Consider the following 25,000-nt stretch of genomic DNA (forward strand, 5'->3'; position numbering starts at 1 on the left):
GAGAGAGACACACACAATTGGGAGGGAGAGAAACGGAGAGAGATAAGAGAAGAGAAATGGATAGAAAGACAGATTGCTGGAGAGAAATAAGCAGAAAGACAGACACAGAGGTAGAGATCAATAGAGACATTGCTCTCTGTCTGTCTCTTTCTCTCTCTTGTTATGTCTCTATCCATGTCTCTACCCCTGTGTCTCTGTCTTTCTCCTTACTTTCTTTCTATCCATTTCTCTTCTCCTTCTCTATGTCTCTCCGTTTCTCTCTCCCTCCCTACTGTCTCTCTCTCTGCTGAGTCTCTGTCTCAGAGGAGGGCTGTATATTCATGTCATAACATGTTCTGCTAACAGCTAGCAGGGTTGTGTCATTCCCATTCAAACACATGATGAGTTGTTTGGACCTGACTGGCTAAATGACTGACTGCTCTCTATCATTCTCTGCCTGTCCCTCTCTCTCTGTCTTGTTCTGTCAGTCATTTAGCCAGCCAGGTCCAAACAACTCATCATGTGTTTTAATGGGAATGACTCAACCCTGCTAGCTGTTAGCAGAACCTGTTATGACATGAATATACAGCCCTCTGAATCAGCACACCACCTCCTCTGAATCAGCACACCACCTCCTCTGAATCAACACTACCTCCTCTGAATCAAAACACTCCCTCCTCTGAATCAACACACCACCTCCTCTGAATCAGCACACCACCTCCTCTGAATCAAAACACTCCCTCCTCTGAATCAACACACCACCTCCTCTGAATCAACACACCACCTCCTCTGAATCAGCACACCACCTCCTCTGAATCAGCACACCACCTCCTCTGAATCAGCACACCACCTCCTCTGAATCAGCACACCACCTCCTCTGAATCAGCACACCACCTCCTCTGAATCAGCACACCACCTCCTCTGAATCAGCACACCACCTCCTCTGAATTAGCACACCACCTCCTCTGAATCAGCACACCACCTCCTCTGAATCAGCACACCACCTCCTCTGAATCAGCACACCACCTCCTCTGAATCAGCACACCACCTCCTCTGAATCAGCACACCACCTCCTCTGAATCAGCACACCACCTCCTCTGAATCAACACACTACCTCCTCTGAATCAACACACTACCTCCTCTGAATCAACACACTCCCTGCTCTGAATCAACACACTCCCTCCTCTGAATCAACACACCAACTCCTCTGAATCAACACTACCTCCTCTGAATCAACACTACCTCCTCTGAATCAACACTAGCTCCTCTGAATCAACACTAGCTCCTCTGAATCAAAACACTACCTCCTCTGAATCAACACACTACCTCCTCTGAATCAACACACTACCTCCTCTGAATCAACACACTACCTCCTCTGAATGAACACACTCCTTCCTCTGAATCAACACTAGCTCCTCTGAATCAACACTACCAGCTCTGAATCAACACTACCAGCTCTGAATCAAAACTACCAGGTTTGAATCAACACTACCTCCTCTGAATGAACACTAGCAGCCCTGCTCAGAATAGTCGTCATGATAGTCCTCTATGGGGAGGCTGACAGGGAAACATTAGGGTGCCATTACACCACCAGGATAATAATGCCTGGCTCTTTCACTGCTCTTTACTTCATTGAAAAGACCAATAGACTCATACAGGCCTTCCCATTTTATCCCTAACTAGTAACAGACAACAGCATACCTTAATCATCTAGCCTGAATAGAAGAATTGCTCGGCCTGCTAACTGTCTGAATTGCCGTGTCCCCAGTCAGCCCAACCACTCACTGGACCCATATGTTCACTTGGCTACGCATGCCTCTCTCTAATATCAGTATGCCCCATCCATTACTGTCCTGGTTAGTGATTAGTCTTATTTCACTGTAGAGCCTCTAGCCCTGCTCAATATGCCTTAACCAACCATGTTGTTCCACCTCCTACATATGCGATGACATCACCTGGTTTAAACGTCTCTAGAGACTATATCTCTCATCATTACTCAATGCCTAGGTTTACCTCCAATGTACTCACATCCTACCATACCTCTGTATGTACATTATGCCTTGAATCTATGCTATCGTGCCCAGAAACCTGCTCCTTTTACTCTCTGTTCCGAACGTGCTAGACGGCCAGTTCGTATAGCCTTTAGCCGTACCCTTATCCTACTTCTCCTCTGTTCCTCTGGTGATGTGGAGGTTAATCCAGGTCCTGCAGTGCCTAGCTCCACTCCTACTCCCCAGGTGCTCTCATTTGTTGACTTCTGTGACCATAATAGCCTTGGTTTCATGCATGTTAACATTAGAAGCCTACTCCCTAAGTTTGATTTACTCACTGTTTTAGCACAGTCTGCCAACCCGGATGTCTTAGCCGTGTCTGAATCCTGACTTAGGAAAACCACCAAAATCCCTGAAATCTCCATCGCTAACTATAACATTTTCCGCCAAGATAGAACTGCCAAAGGGGGCGGTGTTGAAATCTACTGCAAAGATGGCCTGCAGAGTTCTGTATTACTACCCAAGTCTGTACCCAAACAATTCGAGCTTCTACTTCTAAAAATTCACCTTTCCAAAAACAAGTCTCTCACCGTTGCCGCTTGCTATAGACTTCCCTCTGCCCCCAGCTGTGCCCTCGATACCATATGTGAATTGATTGCCCCCCATCTATCTCTGAGCTCGTGCTACTAGGTGACCTAAACTGGGACATGCTTAACACCACGGCTATCCTACAATCTAAGCTTGATGCCCTCAATCTCACACAAATTATCAATGAACCCACCAGGTACAACCCCAAATCCGTAAACACGGGCACCCTCATAGATGTCATCCTAACTAACTCGCCCTCCAAATACACCTCTGCTGTTTTCAATCAAGATCTCAGCGATCACTGCCTCATTGCCTGCATCCGTAATGGGTCTCCGACCAAACGACCACCCGTCATCACTGTCAAACGCTCCCTAAAACACTTCTGCGAGCAGTCCTTTCTAATCGACCTGGCCGGGGTATCCTGGAATGACATTGACCTCATCCCGTCAGTAGATGATGCCTGGCTATTCTTTAAAAGTGCCTTCCTCACCATCTTAAATAAGCATGCCCCACAAAAAATGTAGAACTAGGAATAGATATAGTCCTTGGTTCATTCCAGACCTGTCTGCCCTTGGCCAACACAAAAACATCCTGTGGCGTTCTGCATTAGCATCGAATAGCCCCCGTGATATGCAACTTTTCAGGGAAGTTAGGAACCAATATACACAGGCAGTTAGAAAAGGTTAGCTTTTTCAAACAAAAATGTACATCCTGTAGTACTAACTCAAAAAAGTTCTGGGACACTGTAAAGTCCATGGAGAATAAGAGCACCTCCTCCCAGCTGCCCACTGCTCTGAGGCTTGGAAACACTGTTACCACCGATAAATCCACTATAATTGAGAATTTCAAAAAGCATTTCTCTACAGCTGGCCATGCTTTCCACCTGGCTACCCCTACCCCGGTCAACTGCCCGGCACCTCCACAGCAACCCGCCAAAGCCCCCACCATTTCTCCTTCACCCAAATCCAGATAGCTGATGTTCTGAAAGAGCTACAAAATCTGGACCCATACAAATCACCCGGGCTAGACAATCTGGACCCTCTCTTTCTAAAATAATCTGCTGAAATTGTTGCAACCCCTATTACTAGCCTGTTCAACCTCTCTTTTGTATCGTCTGAGATTCCCAAAGATTGGAAAGCTGCCACGGTCATCCCCCTCTTCAAAGGGGGAGACACTCTAGACCCAAACTGCTACAGACCTATATCTATCCTACCCTGCCTTTCTAAGGTCTTCGAAAGCAAAGTTAACAAACAGATTACCGACCATTTCGAATCCCACCATACCTTCTCCGCTATGCAATCTGGTTTCAGAGCTGGTCATGGGTGCACCTCAGCCACGCTCAAGGTCCTTGATATCATAACCGCCATCGATAAAAGACATTATTGTGCAGCCATATTCATCGACCTAGCCAAGGCTTTCGACTCTGTCAATCACCACATTCTTATTGGCAGACTCGACAACCTTGGTTTCTCTAATGATTGCCTCGCCTGGTTTACCAGGCGATAGAGTTCAGTGTGTCAAATCGGAGGGCCTGTTGTCCGGACCTCTGGCAGTCTCTATGGGGGTGCCACAGGGTTCAATTCTTGGGCCAACTCTCTTCTCTGTATACATCAATAATGTTTCTCTTGCTGCTGGTGATTCTCTGATCTACATCTACGCAGACGACACCATTCTGTATACTTCTGGCCCTTCTTTGGACACTGTGTTAACTAACCTCCAGACGAGCTTCAATGCCATACAACGCTCCTTCCGTGGCCTCCAACTGCTCTTAAACGCAAGTAAAACTAAATGCATGCTCTTCAACCGATCGCTGCCTGCACCTGCTCGCCTGTCCAGCATCACTACTCTGGACGGCTCTGACTTAGAATACGTGGACAACTACAAATACCTGGGTGTCTGGTTAGACTGTAAACTTTCCTTCCAGACTCACATTAAGCATCTCCGATCCAAAATTAAATCTAGAATTGGCTTCCTATATCGCAACAAAGCATCCTTCATTCATGCTGCCAAACATACCCTCGTAAAACTGACCATCCTACCGATCCTCGACTTGTTATCTATAAAATAGCCTCACACTCTACTCAACAAACTGCATGCAGTCTATCACAGTGCCATCCGTTTTGTCACCAAAGCCCCATACACTACCCACCATTGCGACCTGTACGCTCTCGTTGGTTGGCCCTCGCTTCATACTCGTCGCCAAACCCACTGGCTACAGGTTATCTACAAGTCTCTGCTGGGTAAAGCCCCGCCTTATCTCAGCTCACTGGTCACCATAGCAGCACCCACTCGTAGCACGCGCTCCAGCAGGTATATTTCACTGGTCACCAACAAAGCCAATTCCTCCTTTGGTCGTCTTTCCTTCCAGTTCTGTGCTGCCAACGACTGAAACGAACTGCAAAAATCTCTGAAGCTGGAGACTCATATCTCCCTCACTAGCTTTAAGCACCAGCTGTCAGAGCAGCTCACAGATCACTGCACCTGTACATAGCCCATCTGTATATAGCCCATCCAACTACCTCATCCCCATACTGTATTTATTTATTTATTTATCTTGCTCCTTTGCACCCCAGTATCTCTACTTGCACATTCATCTCCTGCACATCTACCATTCCAGTGTTTAATTGCTATATTGTAATTATTCGCCACCATGGCCTATTTATTGCCTTAACTTACCTCATTTGCACTCACAGTATATAGACTTGTTTTCTTTTGTTCTACTGTATTATTGACTATATGTTTTGTTTATTCCATGTGTAACTCTGTGTTGTTGTTTGTGTCGCACTGCTTTGCTTTATCTTGTCCAGGTCGCAGTTGTAAATGAGAACTTGTTCTCAACTGGCCTACCTGGTTAAATAAAGGTGAAATAAAATACATTTAAAAAAAAGAAGTTATGCATACAAATATTTAGAGTATTACTGTATCAATCAACTAAAACACTAATAAATATGTTTCTTGACCTGAATAAAAGCGGTCCTGTTTTCATCCTATTGAGACCCTGGCTGTGGTCTATGATGTAATGTAGACGGTACTGAGCGGTGGCTCAGCCACAGTGAAGGACGCAGGCAGGACACAGAGACGTACACAACAACATTAATAATAGCCTCCATCTCTGTCTGTCCAGGACCAGGGATCTGTTACATCAGTGCTGGCCACACCTCAGCATAAGAACAGGCTTACTGTGTGTTGCTTGGTTACAAAGCCTACAGCTAAAAAATTATGACTTGATGACTCCGGTCTGTCTGTCTGTCTGTCTGTCTGTCTGTCTGTCTGTCTGCCTGCCTGCCTGCCTGCCTGCCTGCCTGCCTGTCTGTCTGTCTGTCTGTCTGTCTGTCTGTCAACAGTGTTTATTTTCTCTCTCTTCACTCCTGAGGTAAAATAGACACGGGATCCTGTTGGAAGGAATCAAGCAATCAAAGTAGGTAAATAGAAGAGAAACAAGAGGATTCTTACCTTCTTCTGGTACCAGACCACAGCATCTCGCACTCTGGACGCCATTTACATGTCAGAGGTCACCAGCTGGGGCATTTTAGGCTGTAAACCGGAGAGAACGAGAGAGAACGAGAGAGAGAGAGAGAGATCCGTCAATGAGGAGTCTGTGTTACTCCGCAGAGCTTTTAAAGCCTCTACCTGCTGGGCAGGTGTGTCATGCTCTGTGACATCACACACACACACACACACACACACACACACACACACACACACACACACACACACACACACACACACACACACACACACACACACACACACACACACACACACACACACACACACACACACACACACCCTCATTAATAGTGGGGCGAGCCTTTGAGAAGGAACAGGCAGTCTCTCTCTTGACAGTACCTTGGCTCCCGCGACATATACACACACACGCGAAGTAGAGAAGCTAATTAGGAAGCTGGCAGTGCTGTGTTGCTGCCACCATCCTATTCATATTCAATACCAGACACACAGAACGGTCAGCAGAGAAGCTGGTCTGGTCAGAGCTCAGACTGAGGGGAGTTACTCTCTCTCTCTAAACAGATGGGCTGTTATGTGAAGGGGAGTTAGTCTCTCTCTCTAAACAGATGGGCTGTTATGTGAAGGGGAGTTACTCTCTCTCTCTAAACAGATGGGCTGTTATGTGAAGGGGAGTTACTCTCTCTCTCTAAACAGATGGGCTGTTATGTGAAGGGGAGTTACTCTCTCTCTCTAAACAGATGGGCTGTTATGTGAAGGGGAGTTAGTCTCTCTCTCTAAACAGATGGGCTGTTATGTGAAGGGGAGTTAGTCTTTTTCCATCTGACAGTGACCGAGTTTGGGAAACCCTGGTCTAGGTACTGTTTCAAGAACACTACGGTGTTTTCAAGTACACTTGGACGTTTCAAGCCTTTATCTGATGAGCAGATGTTTCTGGGCGGTGCCTTCTTTATTTCTGCTGGCTTCTCATTCAGCACACACACATTCTGTGATGAGTCTCCTCCACCTTTAGCGTTTGATTGAGCCTGGCATTGTGTGCTAGATGGGCGGTGTAAGGGGTTGGCACTTTTGGGACTATTATATTCCACCAGGCAAGCGTAGTCAAGCGCAGTTATTTGGAAGAAAACAAATGTTATTTGAACCCTGGTCTGATGGCAGTTGGTTCCCCTCCAGAGAACTGTAGTGGTCCAGGAAGAAAGTGGAGTTCCTAGAATATAAATACTATTTCTCACAGAGACTATTTATAGCTAGTAGGAAATGTCTGTTTTTCTTAAAGAGAGGTCTCATTCCTGACTGATTACACTGTTGCTAGGATGCTCCTCCCAGTCCAATCCTTCTGCTCTATTTCTCTCTGTGTGTGTGTGTGTGTGTGTGTGTGTGTGTGTGTGTGTGTGTGTGTGTGTGTGTGCGCGCACACACCTGGCAACGACATCAAAAGGAGATCCTCCACTTCAAAACACACAGCTTCCATGTCTTTGTGGCTTAAGAACCGAGCTTTGAGAGGTAGATAGGATGACGCCAGAGAATCAGATCACAGTGATCTGTAGTGATGACATATGAGGTAGATACCTAGTCCCCAGGCGGCACCTGGCATCCTGTTCAGGAGGACTAAACAGAACAGAGCTGTTTATATCTATGATGCCCCACAGTGAGCCAGCAGGGCTAATAGAACAAGAGAGACTGTAGTATCACACAGTGAGCCAGCAGGGCTAATAGAACAAGAGAGACTGTAGCACCACACAGTGAGCCAGCAGGGCTAATAGAACAAGAGAGGCTGTAGCATCACACAGTGAGCCAGCAGGGCTAATAGAACAAGAGAGACTGTAGCATCACACAGTGAGCCAGCAGGGCTAATAGAACAAGAGAGACTGTAGCATCTTAGACTGAGATAACAGAGGTCTCTCTCGTCGTGTCTACACTTGACACTTACATGCGACTTCTGCTATCAGAATACAAAGATCGCATTGAAAAGACTGGTCTCGATGCACCAGTCACGTTGTGGTCTGCTTGTGTTCAGATCTGTCTGACCACTTCAGGAGCTGGTCAGGGATGCATTGTGTGGATTTCTCCTCAGCCTTGATGCAATCAGGCTACCGAAAGCGCATAAAGTATGTGACATCATCAGCACTCGTCCCACAAGTCTCCGAGAGGCACCTTTTCATTTTAATGTTGGAGAAATCCGTTCCTAGTGTGTGAGGAACATGTTTGCTGGCCTCATAAATGCAAGCCAGATAGTTAATATTTAGAATATTTGTTGTCAGACAGAGGAGGGATTCAGCCTGTAGTCTGTAGCTTCATTAATACACTCAAACACTCTCTCACACTGTCCCACACATTCACAAAGATGAACAGGCATTCACACACATTCACAAAGATGAACAGGCATTCACACACATTCACAAAGATGAACAGGCATTCACACACATTCACAAAGATGAACAGGCATTCACACACATTCACAAAGATGAACAGGCATTCACACACATTCACAAAGATGAACAGGCATTCACACACATTAACACACATTGATTGGACACTCCGGACCGCGAGCAGAAGGCTTTTCCCTTATTCTGTGATGAGTGTTTTTACTGCAGGGTTTTTCATTTTACCAGCTCCTCGCTGAAGCAGTGTTGAGAGACAACGAGACAGAAAATACTTATTGTTGAGTAGTTAGGCTACCTGGGCTAAATCTGAACGTGATTCCCAGTATTTCAGGTCATTGCCTGTTCTCTCTAGCTAAGCCCCCTTTCATCCAGAAATGATACTGTTGCTTTAAAGAGATTAAACGTCATCATTCAATGTTTTTGTTTTTGCTCAGAAAGAAATCCCTAAATGATGTCTATGTTGCATGTTGCTTTTCTCTCATGCCGGATTAATCCAAATAAAAAGTTAAATCCCCAGCCAGTCATTATTCACGTGCTATATGTAGACTATCATGGCTCTGGTACAGCCAGTCATTATTCACGTGCTATATGTAGACTATCATGGCTCTGGTACAGCCAGTCATTATTCACGTGCTATATGTAGACTATCATGGCTCTGGTACAGCCAGTCATTATTCACGTGCTATATGTAGACTATCATGGCTCTGGTACAGCCAGTCATTATTCACGTGCTATATGTAGACTATCATGGCTCTGGTACAGCCAGTCATTATTCACGTGCTATATGTAGACTATCATGGCTCTGGTACAGCCAGTCATTATTCACCTGCTATATGTAGACTATCATGGCTCTGGTACAGCCAGTCATTATTCACCTGCTATATGTAGACTATCATGGCTCTGGTACAACCAGTCATTATTCACGTGCTATATGTAGACTATCATGGCTCTGGTACAGCCAGTCATTATTCACGTGCTATATGTAGACTATCATGGCTCTGGTACAACCAGTCATTATTCACGTGCTATATGTAGACTATCATGGCTCTGGTACAGCCAGTCATTATTCACCTGCTATATGTAGACTATCATGGCTCTGGTACAGCCAGTCATTATTCACCTGCTATATGTAGACTATCATGGCTCTGGTACAACCAGTCATTATTCACCTGCTATATGTAGACTATCATGGCTCTGGTACAGCCAGTCAGCAACAACCTCTTCAGATGGTTTGGAGTTGTCTAAAGCAGATGGTTTGGAGTTGTCTAAAGCTGATGGTTTGGAGTTGTCTAAAGCTGATGGTTTGGAGTTGTCTAAAGCAGATGGTTTGGAGTTGTCTAAAGCTGATGGTTTGGAGTTGTCTAAAGCAGATGGTTTGGAGTTGTCTAAAGCAGATGGTTTGGAGTTGTCTAAAGCAGATGGTTTGGAGTTGTCTAAAGCTGATGGTTTGGAGTTGTCTAAAGCAGATGGTTTGGAGTTGTCTAAAGCAGATGGTTTGGAGTTGTCTAAAGCTGATGGTTTGGAGTTGTCTAAAGCTGATGGTTTGGAGTTGTCTAAAGCTGATGGTTTGGAGTTGTCTAAAGCTGATGGTTTGGAGTTGTCTAAAGCTGATGGTTTGGAGTTGTCTAAAGCTGATGGTTTGGAGTTGTCTAAAGCTGATGGTTTGGAGTTGTCTAAAGCTGATGGTTTGGAGTTGTCTAAAGCTGATGGTTTGGAGTTGTCTAAAGCAGATGGTTTGGAGTTGTCTAAAGCTGATGGTTTGGAGTTGTCTAAAGCAGATGGTATGGAGTTGTCTAAAGCTGATGGTTTGGAGTTGTCTAAAGCAGATGGTTTGGAGTTGTCTAAAGCTGATGGTTTGGAGTTGTCTAAAGCTGATGGTTTGGAGTTGTCTAAAGCAGATGGTTTGGAGTTGTCTAAAGCTCATGGTTTGGAGTTGTCTAAAGCTGATGGTCGGTTACAATAATCACAGTAAGATTAGACCTAGCTACTCCTTAGTGACAACACTGTATGGGCCAAGCACACACACACACACACACACACACACACACACACACACACACACACACACACACACACACACACACACACACACACACACACACACACACACACACACACACACACACACCTGGGGGAGCAGAGACCAGGCATGTGTGGGTACTAGTAGTGTGTGTGATTCAGCAGAGACCAGGTGTGTGTGTGTGTGTGTGTGTGTGTGTGTGTGTACAGCACATCCCCTCATATCTCACTCAAAACAAATAACAGCAGTATCCATATAAAGACTGCCTTCAGGTTAATCTCTTGTGGATTGACGATGTAATCTGACCAAATTACACAAAATGTTAATCCTGGGCTACCTTCAGGTCAACTCATCCAGTTACAGTTAGGGCTAAATATTACTGGGAAAGGGGATACCTAGTAACCCAAAGGTTGCTGGGTCGAATCCCCGAGCTGACAAGGTAAAAATCTGTCGTTTTGCCCCTGAACAAGGCAGTTAACCCAGTGTTCCCCTGAACAAGGCAGTTAACCCAGTGTTCCCCTGAACAAGGCAGTTAACACACTGTACCCCTGAACAAGGCAGTTAACCCACTGTACCCCTGAACAAGGCAGTTAACCCAGTGTTCCCCTGAACAAGGCAGTTAACCCAGTGTTCCCCTGAACAAGGCAGTTAACCCAGTGTTCCCCTGAACAAGGCAGTTAACCCACTGTTCCCCTGAACAAGGCAGTTAACCCACTGTTCCCCTGAACAAGGCAGTTAACCCACTGTTCCCCTGAACAAGGCAGTTAACCCACTGTTCCCCTGAACAAGGCAGTTAACCCACTGTTCCCCTGAACAAGGCAGTTAACCCACTGTTCCCCTGAACAAGGCAGTGTTCCCCGGGCGCTGAAGACGTGGATGTTGATTAAGGCAGCCCCCCCACACCTCTCTGATTCAAAGGGTTAAATGAGGAAGACACATTTCAGTTGAAGCCATTCAGTTGACTAGGTCTCCCCCTTTTCCTTTGTCAGATGCACAACTGAATGAATTCAACTGAAATGTGCCTTGCGTATTTAACCCAACCCTTTTGAATCAGAGTGGTGTGGGAGGCTGACTCAATCCACATCATCAGCACCGTATTTAACCCAACCCTTTTGAATCAGAGTGGTGTGGGAGGCTGACTCAATCCACATCGTCAGCACCGTATTTAACCCAACCCTTTTGAATCAGAGTGGTGCTGGAGGCTGACTCAATCCACATCATCAGCACCGTATTTAACCCAACCCTTTTGAATCAGAGTGGTGCTGGAGGCTGACTCAATCCACATCATCAGCACCGTATTTAACCCAACCCTTTTGAATCAGAGTGGTGCGGGAGGCTGACTCAATCTACATCATCAGCACCATATTTAACCTAACCCTTTTGAATCAGAGTGGTGCGGGAGGCTGACTCAATCTACATCATCAGCACCATATTTAACCCAACCCTTTTGAATCAGAGTGGTGCGTTTACAATCGCAACAAATAATCTGCTCAGACCCCAACCAAGGAGCATTAAAAGTCGTGCTATAAATTCTCAGACAACCCAAAGATTCCTTGATGCCCTTCCAGACTCCCTCTGCCTACCCAAGGACGTCGGAGGACAAAAATCAGTTAACCACCTAACCGAGGAACTCAATTTAACCTTGCGCAATACCCTAGATGCAGTTGCACCCCTAAAAATTAAAAACATCTGTCATAAGAAACTAGCTCCCTGGTATACAGAAAATACACGAGCTCTGAAGCAAGCTTCCAGAAAATTGGAACGGAAATGGAGCAGCATTCGCAAATGGAGGATGGCTTTCACTTCAGCAGTAATACATTTATGAACTTCTTTGAGGAAAAGATCATGATCATTAGAAAGCAAATTACGGACTCCTCTTTAAATCTGGGTATTCCTCCAAAGCTCCATTGTCCTGAGTCTGCACAACTCTGCCAGGACCTTGGCTCAAGGGAGATACTAAAGTGTTTTAGTACTATATCTCTTGACACAATGATGAAAATAATCATGGCCTCCAAACCCTCAAGCTGCATACTGGACCCTATTCCAACTAAACTACTGAAAGAGCTGCTTCCTGTGCTTGGCCCTCCTATGTTGAACATAATAAACGGCTCTCTATCCACCGGATGTGTACCAAGCTCACTAAAAGTGGCAGTAATAAAGCCTCTCTTGAAAAAGCCGAATCTTGACCCAGAAATTATAAAAAACTAATCGGCCTATATCGAATCTTCCATTCCTCTCAAAAATTTTAGAAAAAGTTGTTGCACAGCAACTCACTGCCTTCCTGAAGACAAACAATGTATACGAAACGCTTCAGTCTGGTTTTAGACCCCATCATAGCACTGAGACTGCACTTGTGAAGGTGGTAAATGACCTTTTAATGACGTCAGACCGAGGCTCTGCATCTGTCCTCGTGCTCCTAGATCTTAGTGCCGCTTTTGATACCATCGATCACCACATTCTTTTGGAGAGATTGGAAACCCAAATTGGTCTACATGGACAAGTTCTGGCCTGGTTTAGATCTTATCTGTCGGAAAGATATCAGTTTGTCTCTGTGAATGGTTTGTCCTCTGACAAATCAATTGTAAATTTCGGTGTTCCTCAAGGTTCCGTTTTAGGACCACTATTGTTTTCACTATATATTTTACCTCTTGGGGATGTCATTCGAAAACATAATGTTAAATTTCACTGCTATGCGGATGACACACAGCTGTACATTTCAATGAAACATGGTGAAGCTCCAAAATTGCCCTCGCTAGAAGCCTGTGTTTCAGACATAAGGAAGTGGATGGCTGCAAACTTTCTACTTTTAAACTCGGACAAAACAGAGATGCTTGTTCTAGGTCCCAAGAAACAAAGAGATCTTCTGTTCAATCTGACAATTAATCTGGATGGTTGTACAGTCGTCTCAAATAAAACTGTGAAGGACCTCGGTGTTACTCTGGACCCTGATCTCTCTTTTGAAGAACATATCAAGACTGTTTCAAGGACAGCTTTTTTCCATCTACGTAACATTGCAAAAATCAGAAACTTTCTGTCCAAAAATGACGCAGAAAAATTAATCCATGCTTTTGTTACTTCTAGGCTGGACTACTGCAATGCTCTACTCTCCGGCTACCCGGATAAAGCACTAAACAAACTTCAGTTAGTGCTAAATACGGCTGCTAGAATCCTGACTAGAACCAAAAAACTTGATCATATTACTCCAGTGCTAGCCTCCCTACACTGGCTTCCTGTTAAGGCAAGGGCTGATTTCAAGGTTTTACTGCTAACCTACAAAGCATTACATGGGCTTGCTCCTACCTATCTTTCCGATTTGGTCCTGCCGTACATACATACACGTACGCTACGGTCACAAGACGCAGGCCTCCTAATTGTCCCTAGAATTTCTAAGCAAACGGCTGGAGGTAGGGCTTTCTCCTATAGAGCTCCATTTTTATGGAATAGTCTGCCTACCCATGTGAGAGACGCAGACTCAGTCTCAACCTTTAAGTCTTTACTGAAGACTTATCTCTTCAGTAGGTCCTGTGATTAAGTGTAGTCTGGCCCAGGAGTGTGAAGGTGAACGGAAAGGCTGGAGCAACGAACCGCCCTTGCTGTCTCTGCCTTGCCGGTTCCCCTCTTTCCACTGGGATTCTCTGCCTCTAACCCTATTACAGGGGCTGAGTCACTGACTTACTGGTGTTCTTCCATGCCGTCCATGGGAGGGGTGCGTCACTTGAGTGGGTTGAGTCACTGACGTGGTCTTCCTGTCTGGGTTGGCGCCCCCCCCCTTGGGCTCTGCCATGGCGGAGATTTTTGTGGGCTATACTCGGCCTTGTCTTCGGACGGTAAGTTGGTGGTTGTAGATATCCCTCTAGTGGTGTGGGGGCTGTGCTTTGGCAAAGTGGGTGGGGTTATATCCTGCCTGTTTGGCCCTGTCCGGGGGTATCATCGGATGGGGCCACAGTGTCTTCTGATACCTCCTGTCTCAGCCTCCAGTATTTATGCTGCAGTAGTTTATGTGCCGGGGGGCTAGGGTCAGTCTGCTTCATCTGGAGTATTCTCTTGTCTTATCCGGTGTCCTGTGTGAATTTAAATATGCTCTCTCTAATTCTCTCTTTCTCTCTTTCTTTCTTTCTCTCGGAGGACCTGAGCCCTAGGACCATGCCTCGGGACTACCTGGCATGATGACTCCTTGCTGTCCCCAGTCCACCTGGCCATGCTGCTGCTCCAGTTTCAACTGTTCTGCCTGCGGCTACGGAACCCTGACCTGTTCACCGGACGTGCTTGTTGCACCCTCGACAACTACAATGATTATTATTATTTGACCATGCTGGTCATTTATGAACATTTTAACATCTTGACCATGTTCTGTTATAATATCCACCCGGCACAGCCAGAAGAGGACTGGCCACCCCTCATAGCCTGGTTCCTCTCTAGGTTTCTTCCTAGGTTTTTGGCCTTTCTAGGGAGTTTTTCCTAGGGAGTTTTTCCTAGCCACCGTGCCTCTTTCACATGCATTGCTTGCTGTTTGGGGTTTTAGGCTGGGTTTCTGTACAGCACTTTGAGATTTCAGCTGATATACGAAGGGCTGTATAAATAAATTTGATTTGATTTGATTTGGTGCTGGAGGCTGACTCAATCCACATCATCAGCACCGTATTTAACCCAACCCTTTTGAATCAGAGTGGTGCGGGAGGCTGACTCAATCCACATCATCAGCACCGTGTTTAACCCAACCCTTTTGAATCAGAGTGGTGCGGGAGGCTGACTCAATCCACATCATCAGCACCGTGTTTAACCCAACCCTTTTGAATCAGAGTGGTGCTGGAGGCTGACTCAATCCACATCATCAGCACCGTATTTAACCCAACCCTTTTGAATCAGAGGGGGGATTTGAACCAGTGACTTTCGGTTACTGGCCCAACACTCTTAACCGCTAGGCTACCTGCCACCTGTCACACTGTCAGGTATTTTGAGGAGCAGGACCCGGATTCACAAAACCTTATCTGCCATTTTCCCCTTAACTTTAGACTCATGAAGAATGTAAAGCAAAGTTGCTATTCCTCAACAAGGATATTGGAAATGTTCTTATTTAATGTACTATATTTCTCCTTAAATACGAAAGCCATCTGGGAATTAAGAATATTTCCAAGAAGAAATCCAATAACTTTATTTTGAAGGATCTAATTTATTCTTAACTTTTTCTTAAGGAGAAAACATTAGAAATAACTAGGGAAGTACATCTCTCCTTTCAAGATGATTTGATAAGCATCTAGATACATGGGCTCCGATACGATACAGCAATGATAACCATCTAGATACATGGGCTCCGATACGATACAGCAATGATAAGCATCTAGATACATGGGCTCCGATACGATACAGCAATGATAACCATCTAGATACATGGGCTCCGATACGATACAGGAACGATAACCATCTAGATACATGGGCTCCGATACGATACAGCAATGATAACCATCTAGATACATGGGCTCCGATACGATACAGCAATGATAACCATCTAGATACATGGGCTCCGATACGATACAGCAATGATAACCATCTAGATACATGGGCTCCGATACGATACAGCAATGATAACCATCTAGATACATGGGCTCCGATACGATACAGCAATGATAACCATCTAGATACATGGGCTCCGATACGATACAGCAATGATAACCATCTAGATACATGGGCTCCGATACGATACAGCAATGATAACCATCTAGATACATGGGCTCCGATACGATACAGCAATGATAACCATCTAGATACATGGGCTCCGATACGATACAGGAACTATAACCATCTAGATACATGGGCTCCGATACGATACAGCAATGATAAGCATCTAGATACATGGGCTCCGATACGATACAGCAATGATAAGCATCTAGATACATGGGCTCCGATACGATACAGCAATGATAACCATCTAGATACATGGGCTCCGATACGATACAGCAATGATAACCATCTAGATACATGGGCTCCGATACGATACAGCAATGATAACCATCTAGATACATGGGCTCCGATACGATACAGCAACGATAAGCATCTAGATACATGGGCTCCGATACGATACAGCAATGATAAGCATCTAGATACATGGGCTCCGATACGATACAGCAATGATAACCATCTAGATACATGGGCTCCGATACGATACAGCAATGATAAGCATCTAGATACATGGGCTCCGATACGATACAGCAATGATAACCATCTAGATACATGGGCTCCGATACGATACAGCAATGATAACCATCTAGATACATGGGCTCCGATACGATACAGCAATGATAAGCATCTAGATACATGGGCTCCGATACGATACAGCAATGATAACCATCTAGATACATGGGCTCCGATACGATACAGCAATGATAACCATCTAGATACATGGGCTCCGATACGATACAGCAATGATAACCATCTAGATACATGGGCTCCGATACGATACAGCAATGATAACCATCTAGATACATGGGCTCCGATACGATACAGCAATGATAACCATCTAGATACATGGGCTCCGATACGATACAGCAATGATAACCATCTAGATACATGGGCTCCGATACGATACAGCAACGATAACCATCTAGATACATGGGCTCCGATACGATACAGCAACGATAAGCATCTAGATACATGGGCTCCGATACGATACAGCAATGATAACCATCTAGATACATGGGCTCCGATACGATACAGCAATGATAACCATCTAGATACATGGGCTCCGATACGATACAGCAATGATAACCATCTAGATACATGGGCTCCGATACGATACAGCAATGATAAGCATCTAGATACATGGGCTCCGATACGATACAGCAATGATAAGCATCTAGATACATGGGCTCCGATACGATACAGCAACGATATGTTTAGTTTGAACTGATTCTGTGCGATTCGGTTTGATCAGTGGAACGAATCGATGCAATTCGGTTAAACTCAATATAATTTGTTTTGTTTGTTGCATGAACACACATTTTCCATTTTAAATATCTGAATATCTGCTGCTGTTGGGAGGTTAGGAGCTGGTCTCTCTGAGCTGGTCTGTCTGAGTTGGATCTGTCTGAGTTGGATCTGTCTGAGCTGGTCTCTCTGAGCTGGTCTCTCTGAGCTGGTCTCTCTGAGCTGGTCTCTCTGAGCTGGATCTGTCTGAGCTGGTCTCTCTGAGCTGGTCTCTCTGAGCTGGGTCTCTCTGAGCTGGGTCTCTCTGAGCTGGTCTCTCTGAGCTGGATCTGTCTGAGCTGGTCTCTCTGAGCTGGTCTCTCTGAGCTGGTCTCTCTGAGCTGGATCTGTCTGAGTTGGATCTGTCTGAGTTGGATCTGTCTGAGTTGGATCTGTCTGAGCTGGTCTCTCTGAGCTGGTCTCTTTGAGCTGGTCTCTCTGAGCTGGATCTGTCTGAGTTGGATCTGTCTAAGCTGGTCTCTCTGAGCTGGTCTCTCTGAGCTGGTCTCTCTGAGCTGGATCTGTCTGAGATGACTTCTACAAACTGTCTGTGTGTAGGTAGGTACCTGAGCAGGGCCATACGGCAGGCTGAGTATCTACCACCCCACTATCAGATTAGGGGTTGGGGCAATTTCAGCCTTTTCTGCTCAACTAACCTAAAATGGAGGTAGATCTGTGTCACAGCCTCACAGTCCCTTTATAGAGAGGGATAGACAGAGTGAAAGACACCATGAAAAGGGCTTCAATAACAGGATGTTCACTCCTCTGGTCTAAACCTTTCAGGTTGAGGTCCAAATGGCACTCAATTCCCCTATATAGTGCACTACTTTGACCAGGGTCCATAGGACTCTGTTTAAAAGTAGTACACTATATAGGGAATAGGGTACCGTTTGGGACTCTCACCAGTCTCTCAGTGGACCTGTAAGTAGGTCAGGGCAGAATAACAAACCGGGTGCTGGGGGAACATAAAAATAGATTCCTGAACCTCTTACCCCCTACAGAAGGCTATCTCTCCAGGAACAGGGTTGGAGTTAAAACCTACAGGAGGGTATCTCTCCAGGAACAGGGTTGGAGTTAAAACCTACAGGAGGGTATCTCTCCAGGAACAGGGTTGGAGTTAAAACCTACAGAAGGGTATCTCTCCAGGAACAGGGTTGGAGTTAAAACCTACAGAAGGGTATCTCTCCAGGAACAGGGTTGGAGTTAAAACCTACAGAAGGGTATCTCTCCAGGAACAGGGTTGGAGTTAAAACCTACAGGAGGGTATCTCTCCAGGAACAGAGTTGGGTGTTAAAACCTACAGAAGGGTATCTCTCCAGGAACAGGGTTGGAGTTAAAACCTACAGAAGGGTATCTCTCCAGGAACAGGGTTGGAGTTAAAACCTACAGAAGGGTATCTCTCCAGGAACAGGGTTGGAGTTAAAACCTACAGGAGGGTATCTCTCCAGGAACAGAGTTGGAGTTAAAACCTACAGGAGGGTATCTCTCCAGGAACAGGGTTGGAGTTAAAACCTACAGGAGGGTATCTCTCCAGGAACAGGGTTGGAGTTAAAACCTACAGGAGGGTATCTCTCCAGGGTCAGGGTTGGAGTTAAAACCTACAGGATGGTATCTCTCCAGGAACAGGGTTGGAGTTAAAACCTACAGGAGGGTATCTCTCCAGGAACAGGGTTGGAGTTAAAACCTACAGGAGGGTATCTCTCCAGGGTCAGGGTTGGAGTTAAAACCTACAGGAGGGTATCTCTCCAGGAACAGGGTTGGAGTTAAAACCTACAGGAGGGTAGCTCTCCAGGAACAGAGTTGGAGTTAAAACCTACAGGTCCACTACAGTCTCTCCCCCTCCTCCTCTCAGCCTCTCCTCCTCTCAGCCTCTCCTCCTCCTCCTCTAAGCCTCTCCTCCTCCTCTCAGCCTCTCCTCCTCCTCCTCTCAGCCTCTCCTCCTCCTCCTCTCAGCCTCTCCTCCTCCTCTCAGCCTCTCCCCCTCCTCCTCTAAGCCTCTCCTCCTCCTCTCAGCCTCTCCCCCTCCTCCTCTAAGCCTCTCCTCCTCCTCTCAGCCTCTCCTCCTCCTCTCAGTCTCTCCTCCTCCTCCTCTCAGCCTCTCCTCCTCCTCTCAGCCTCTCCTCCTTCTCCTCCTCTCAGCCTCTCCTCGTCCTCTCAGTCTCTCCTCCTCTCAGCCTCTCTCCTCCTCCTCTCAGCCTCTCCTCCTCCTCTCAGCCTCTCCTCCTCCTCCTCTCAGCTTCTCCTCGTCCTCCTCCTCTCAGCCTCTCCTCCTCTCAGCCTCTCCTCCTCCTCCTCTCAGCCTCTCCTCCTCTCAGCCTCTCCTCCTCCTCTCAGCCTCTCCTCCTCCTCCTCTCAGCCTCTCCTCCTCCTCTCAGCCTCTCAGTCTCTCCTCCTCTCAGTGACTTACTACCAGAGATCAAACCACCAATATCACTACCACGTGCCGCTACTTGGATGGGTTAAGAAAGGGATGAAAAAGGAGAGAACCAGACTGAGAAGGAGTGTTCAGGTCCCTGCCAATCAAAACCATCTGGATTCCATTGCAGCCATGGACAGCGTAGTTCAGTGTGTGTGTATGTTGGAGTACTGCCGATTGAAACAGGTCAACACTGTAGATGTGGAAATGACAGAGAACCATACGAGGGGCCAGGCCTCTAACTGTTCTGACACCATTGGGGTGTTAACTGCAAGCTAGGGTGGTCTCCTTGTCTAGCTACCTCATCATTGTGTTATGGTTTCAGAACATCACTCTGGACAGTGCAAAACAGAACATCAAACTACATGTTTGTCCAGGTGGCCAGTGCTGATTGTGATTTCTGGGTGTGACTATGAATATGAAGCGCTCTCACATTGTACAGTACAGAACAGTACTATTAGCCTAGCTGTAAACTACACCATGTACAGTATACCACTATTAGCCTAGCTGTAAACTACACCATGTACAGTACAGCACTATTAGCCTAGCTGTAAACTACACCACGTACAGTACAGCACTATTAGCCTAGCTGTAAACTACACCACGTACAGTACAGTAACAGTACTATTAGCCTAGCTGTAAACTACACCATGTACAGTATAGCACTATTAGCCTAGCTGTAAACTACACCACGTACAGTACAGCACTATTAGCCTAGCTGTAAACTACACCACGTACAGTACAGTAACAGTACTATTAGCATAGCTGTAAACTACACCACGTACAGTACAGTAACAGCACTATTAGCCTAGCTGTAAACTACACCACGTACAGTACAGTAACAGTACTATTAGCCTAGCTGTAAACTACACCACGTACAGTACAGTAACAGTACTATTAGCCTAGCTGTAAACTACACCACATACTGTACAGTAACAATAAATGCACTGCTGTAAACTACACCAAGTACAGTACAGCACAGTACTGCTGTAAACTACACCACGTACAGTAACAGTACTGTGTAAACTACACCAAGTACAGTACAGTAAATGTACTGCTGTAAACTAAACCATGTACAGTTCAGCATTGCTGTAAACTACACCACGTACTGTACAGTATTACTGTAAACTACACCATGTACAGTACAGTAACAGTAAATGTACTGCTGTAAACTGCACCACGTACTGTACACTGCACCATGTACAGTATAGTAACAATACTTATGTAAACCACCACGTACAGTACAGCATTGCTTGAAACTACACCACATACAGTACAGCATTGCTGTAAACTACACCACATACAGTACAGCATTGCTGTAAACTACACCATGTACAGTACAGTAAGTCACAGTATTGCTGTAAACTGCAACACATACAGTACAGTAACAGTACCAGTATTGCTGTAAACTACACCACACACAGTACAGTAACACTATTGCTGTAAGCTACACCACATACAGTACAGTAACAGTATTGCTGTAAACTACACCACATACAGTACAGTAACAGTATTGCTGTAAACTACGCCACATACAGTAACAGTATTGCTGTAAACTACACCACATACAGTAACAGTATTGCTGTAAACTACACCACATACAGTAACAGTATTGCTGTAAACTACACCACATACAGTAACAGTTTTGCTTTAAACTACACCACATACAGTAACAGTTTTGCTGTAAACTACACCACATACAGTAACAGTATTGCTGTAAACTACACCCCATACAGTAACAGTATTGCTGTAAACTACACCACATACAGTAACAGTTTTGCTCTAAACTACACCACATACAGTAACAGTTTTGCTGTAAACTACACCACATACAGTAACAGTATTGCTGTAAACTACACCACATACAGTAACAGTATTGCTGTAAACTACACTAGCAACAACTGACAGGTTAAGTACCAGAGGATGAATGGCTTCATTATGTCAATACTGACAATAGTCACAGAGACACAGAGAGGCTGAGGGAGAGAGAGAGGCTGAAAGAGGGAGAGGGGGAGAGGCTGAGAGGGAGAGGCTGAGAGAGGGAGAGGGAGAGGCTGAGAGAGGGAGAGGCTGAGAGAGGGAGAGGGGGAGAGGGAGAGGCTGAGAGAGGGAGAGAGAGAGAGGCTGAGAGAGGGAGAGGGAGAGAGAGGAAGAGGGGGAGAGAGAGAGGCTGAGAGAGGGAGAGGCTGAGAGAGGGAGAGAGAGAGAGGCTGGGAGAGGGAGAGAGAGAGAGAGGGAGAGGGGGAGAGAGAGGCTGAGAGAGGGAGAGGGAGAGCGGGGAGGACAGAAAACAGAGGAGTGGTTTTGGATTCTGACATCTGAGTGTATTGCCAACCCACATGGAGAGTGTGGCTTCACAGGAGGCCAACACTACACCTGCAGTTGGGCTCCATTTTATATGTGGTCTGTAGTGTGATGTACTGCCTGTGAGTGGGCATTCTAGTACAGTAGGATTCAGCACCATACACTGTGTATGACGGGGTAATGGGAAGGCCGGTCCTGTACATACCTGTTGGTTGTATGTAGCGTGATACACTGTGTGTGACGGGGTAATGGGAAGGCCGGTCCTGTACATACCTGTTGGTTGTATGTAGCGTGATACACTGTGTGTGACGGGGTAATGGGAAGGCCGGTCCTGTACATACCTGTTGGTTGTATGTAGCGTGATACACTGTGTGTGACGGGGTAATGGGAAGGCCGGTCCTGTACATACCTGTTGGTTGTATGTAGCGTGATACACTGTGTGTGACGGGGTAATGGGAAGGCCGGTCCTGTACATACCTGTTGGTTGTATGTAGCGTGATACACTGTGTGTGACGGGGTAATGGGAAGGCCGGTCCTGTACATACCTGTTGGTTGTATGTAGCGTGATACACTGTGTGTGACGGGGTAATGGGAAGGCCGGTCCTGTACATACCTGTTGGTTGTATGTAGCGTGATACACTGTGTGTGACGGGGTAATGGGAAGGCCGGTCCTGTACATACCTGTTGGTTGTATGTAGCGTGATACACTGTGTGTGACGGGGTAATGGGAAGGCCGGTCCTGTACATACCTGTTGGTTGTATGTAGCGTGATACACTGTGTGTGACGGGGTAATGGGAAGGCCGGTCCTGTACATACCTGTTGGTTGTATGTAGCGTGATACACTGTGTGTGACGGGGTAATGGGAAGGCCGGTCCTGTACATACCTGTTGGTTGTATGTAGCGTGATACACTGTGTGTGACGGGGTAATGGGAAGGCCGGTCCTGTACATACCTGTTGGTTGTATGTAGCGTGATACACTGTGTGTGACGGGGTAATGGGAAGGCCGGTCCTGTACATACCTGTTGGTTGTATGTAGCGTGATACACTGTGTGTGACGGGGTAATGGGAAGGCCGGTCCTGTACATACCTGTTGGTTGTATGTAGCGTGATACACTGTGTGTGACGGGGTAATGGGAAGGCCGGTCCTGTACATACCTGTTGGTTGTATGTAGCGTGATACACTGTGTGTGACGGGGTAATGGGAAGGCCGGTCCTGTACATACCTGTTGGTTGTATGTAGCGTGATACACTGTGTGTGACGGGGTAATGGGAAGGCCGGTCCTGTACATACCTGTTGGTTGTATGTAGCGTGATACACTGTGTGTGACGGGGTAATGGGAAGGCCGGTCCTGTACATACCTGTTGGTTGTATGTAGCGTGATACACTGTGTGTGACGGGGTAATGGGAAGGCCGGTCCTGTACATACCTGTTGGTTGTATGTAGCGTGATACACTGTGTGTGACGGGGTAATGGGAAGGCCGGTCCTGTACATACCTGTTGGTTGTATGTAGCGTGATGCACTGTGTGTGACGGGGTAATGGGAAGGCCGGTCCTGTACATACCTGTTGGTGGTATGTAGCGTGATGCACTGTGTGTGACGGGGTAATGGGAAGGCCGGTCCTGTACATACCTGTTGGTTGTATGTAGCGTGATGCACTGTGTGTGACGGGGTAATGGGAAGGCCGGTCCTGTACATACCTGTTGGTTGTATGTAGCGTGATGCACTGTGTGTGACGGGGTAATGGGAAGGCCGGTCCTGTACATACCTGTTGGTTGTATGTAGCGTGATGCACTGTGTATGACGGGGTAATGGGAAGGCCGGTCCTGTACATACCTGTTGGTTGTATGTAGCGTGATGCACTGTGTATGACGGGGTAATGGGAAGGCCGGTCCTGTACATACCTGTTGGTTGTATGTAGCGTGATGCACTGTGTATGACGGGGTAATGGGAAGGCCGGTCCTGTACATACCTGTTGGTTGTATGTAGCGTGATGCACTGTGTGTGACGGGGTAATGGGAAGGCCGGTCCTGTACATACCTGTTGGTTGTATGTAGCGTGATACACTGTGTGTGACGGGGTAATGGGAAGGCCGGTCCTGTACATACCTGTTGGTTGTATGTAGCGTGATACACTGTGTGTGACGGGGTAATGGGAAGGCCGGTCCTGTACATACCTGTTGGTTGTATGTAGCGTGATACACTGTGTGTGACGGGGTAATGGGAAGGCCGGTCCTGTACATACCTGTTGGTTGTATGTAGCGTGATACACTGTGTGTGACGGGGTAATGGGAAGGCCGGTCCTGTACATACCTGTTGGTTGTATGTAGCGTGATACACTGTGTGTGACGGGGTAATGGGAAGGCCGGTCCTGTACATACCTGTTGGTTGTATGTAGCGTGATACACTGTGTGTGACGGGGTAATGGGAAGGCCGGTCCTGTACATACCTGTTGGTTGTATGTAGCGTGATACACTGTGTGTGACGGGGTAATGGGAAGGCCGGTCCTGTACATACCTGTTGGTTGTATGTAGCGTGATACACTGTGTGTGACGGGGTAATGGGAAGGCCGGTCCTGTACATACCTGTTGGTTGTATGTAGCGTGATACACTGTGTGTGACGGGGTAATGGGAAGGCCGGTCCTGTACATACCTGTTGGTTGTATGTAGCGTGATACACTGTGTGTGACGGGGTAATGGGAAGGCCGGTCCTGTACATACCTGTTGGTTGTATGTAGCGTGATACACTGTGTGTGACGGGGTAATGGGAAGGCCGGTCCTGTACATACCTGTTGGTTGTATGTAGCGTGATACACTGTGTGTGACGGGGTAATGGGAAGGCCGGTCCTGTACATACCTGTTGGTTGTATGTAGCGTGATACACTGTGTGTGA

At 46.4% G+C, this 25,000-nt stretch overlaps 2 protein-coding genes across 2 annotated transcripts in view; one reads left to right on the top strand and one right to left on the bottom strand.

Moving 5' to 3' along the window:
* LOC115188406 (transmembrane protein 60) overlaps positions 1 to 25,000 on the top strand; it is a 426,277-nt gene that overhangs the window by 338,622 nt on the left and 62,655 nt on the right. The window lies entirely within an intron of this gene.
* LOC115188398 (uncharacterized) overlaps positions 22,144 to 25,000 on the bottom strand; it is a 32,175-nt gene continuing 29,318 nt past the window's right edge. Inside the window, exon 2 of the mRNA XM_029747209.1 lies at positions 22,144 to 25,000. This exon is cut by the window's right edge and continues 1,269 nt beyond it. Within this exon, the coding sequence (XP_029603069.1) occupies positions 22,158 to 25,000 (2,843 nt within the window). The 3' untranslated portion in view covers positions 22,144 to 22,157.

Source organism: Salmo trutta, unplaced genomic scaffold, assembly GCF_901001165.1.
Source record: "Salmo trutta unplaced genomic scaffold, fSalTru1.1, whole genome shotgun sequence".
In the NCBI taxonomy this organism is placed as follows: Eukaryota; Metazoa; Chordata; class Actinopteri; order Salmoniformes; family Salmonidae; genus Salmo; species Salmo trutta.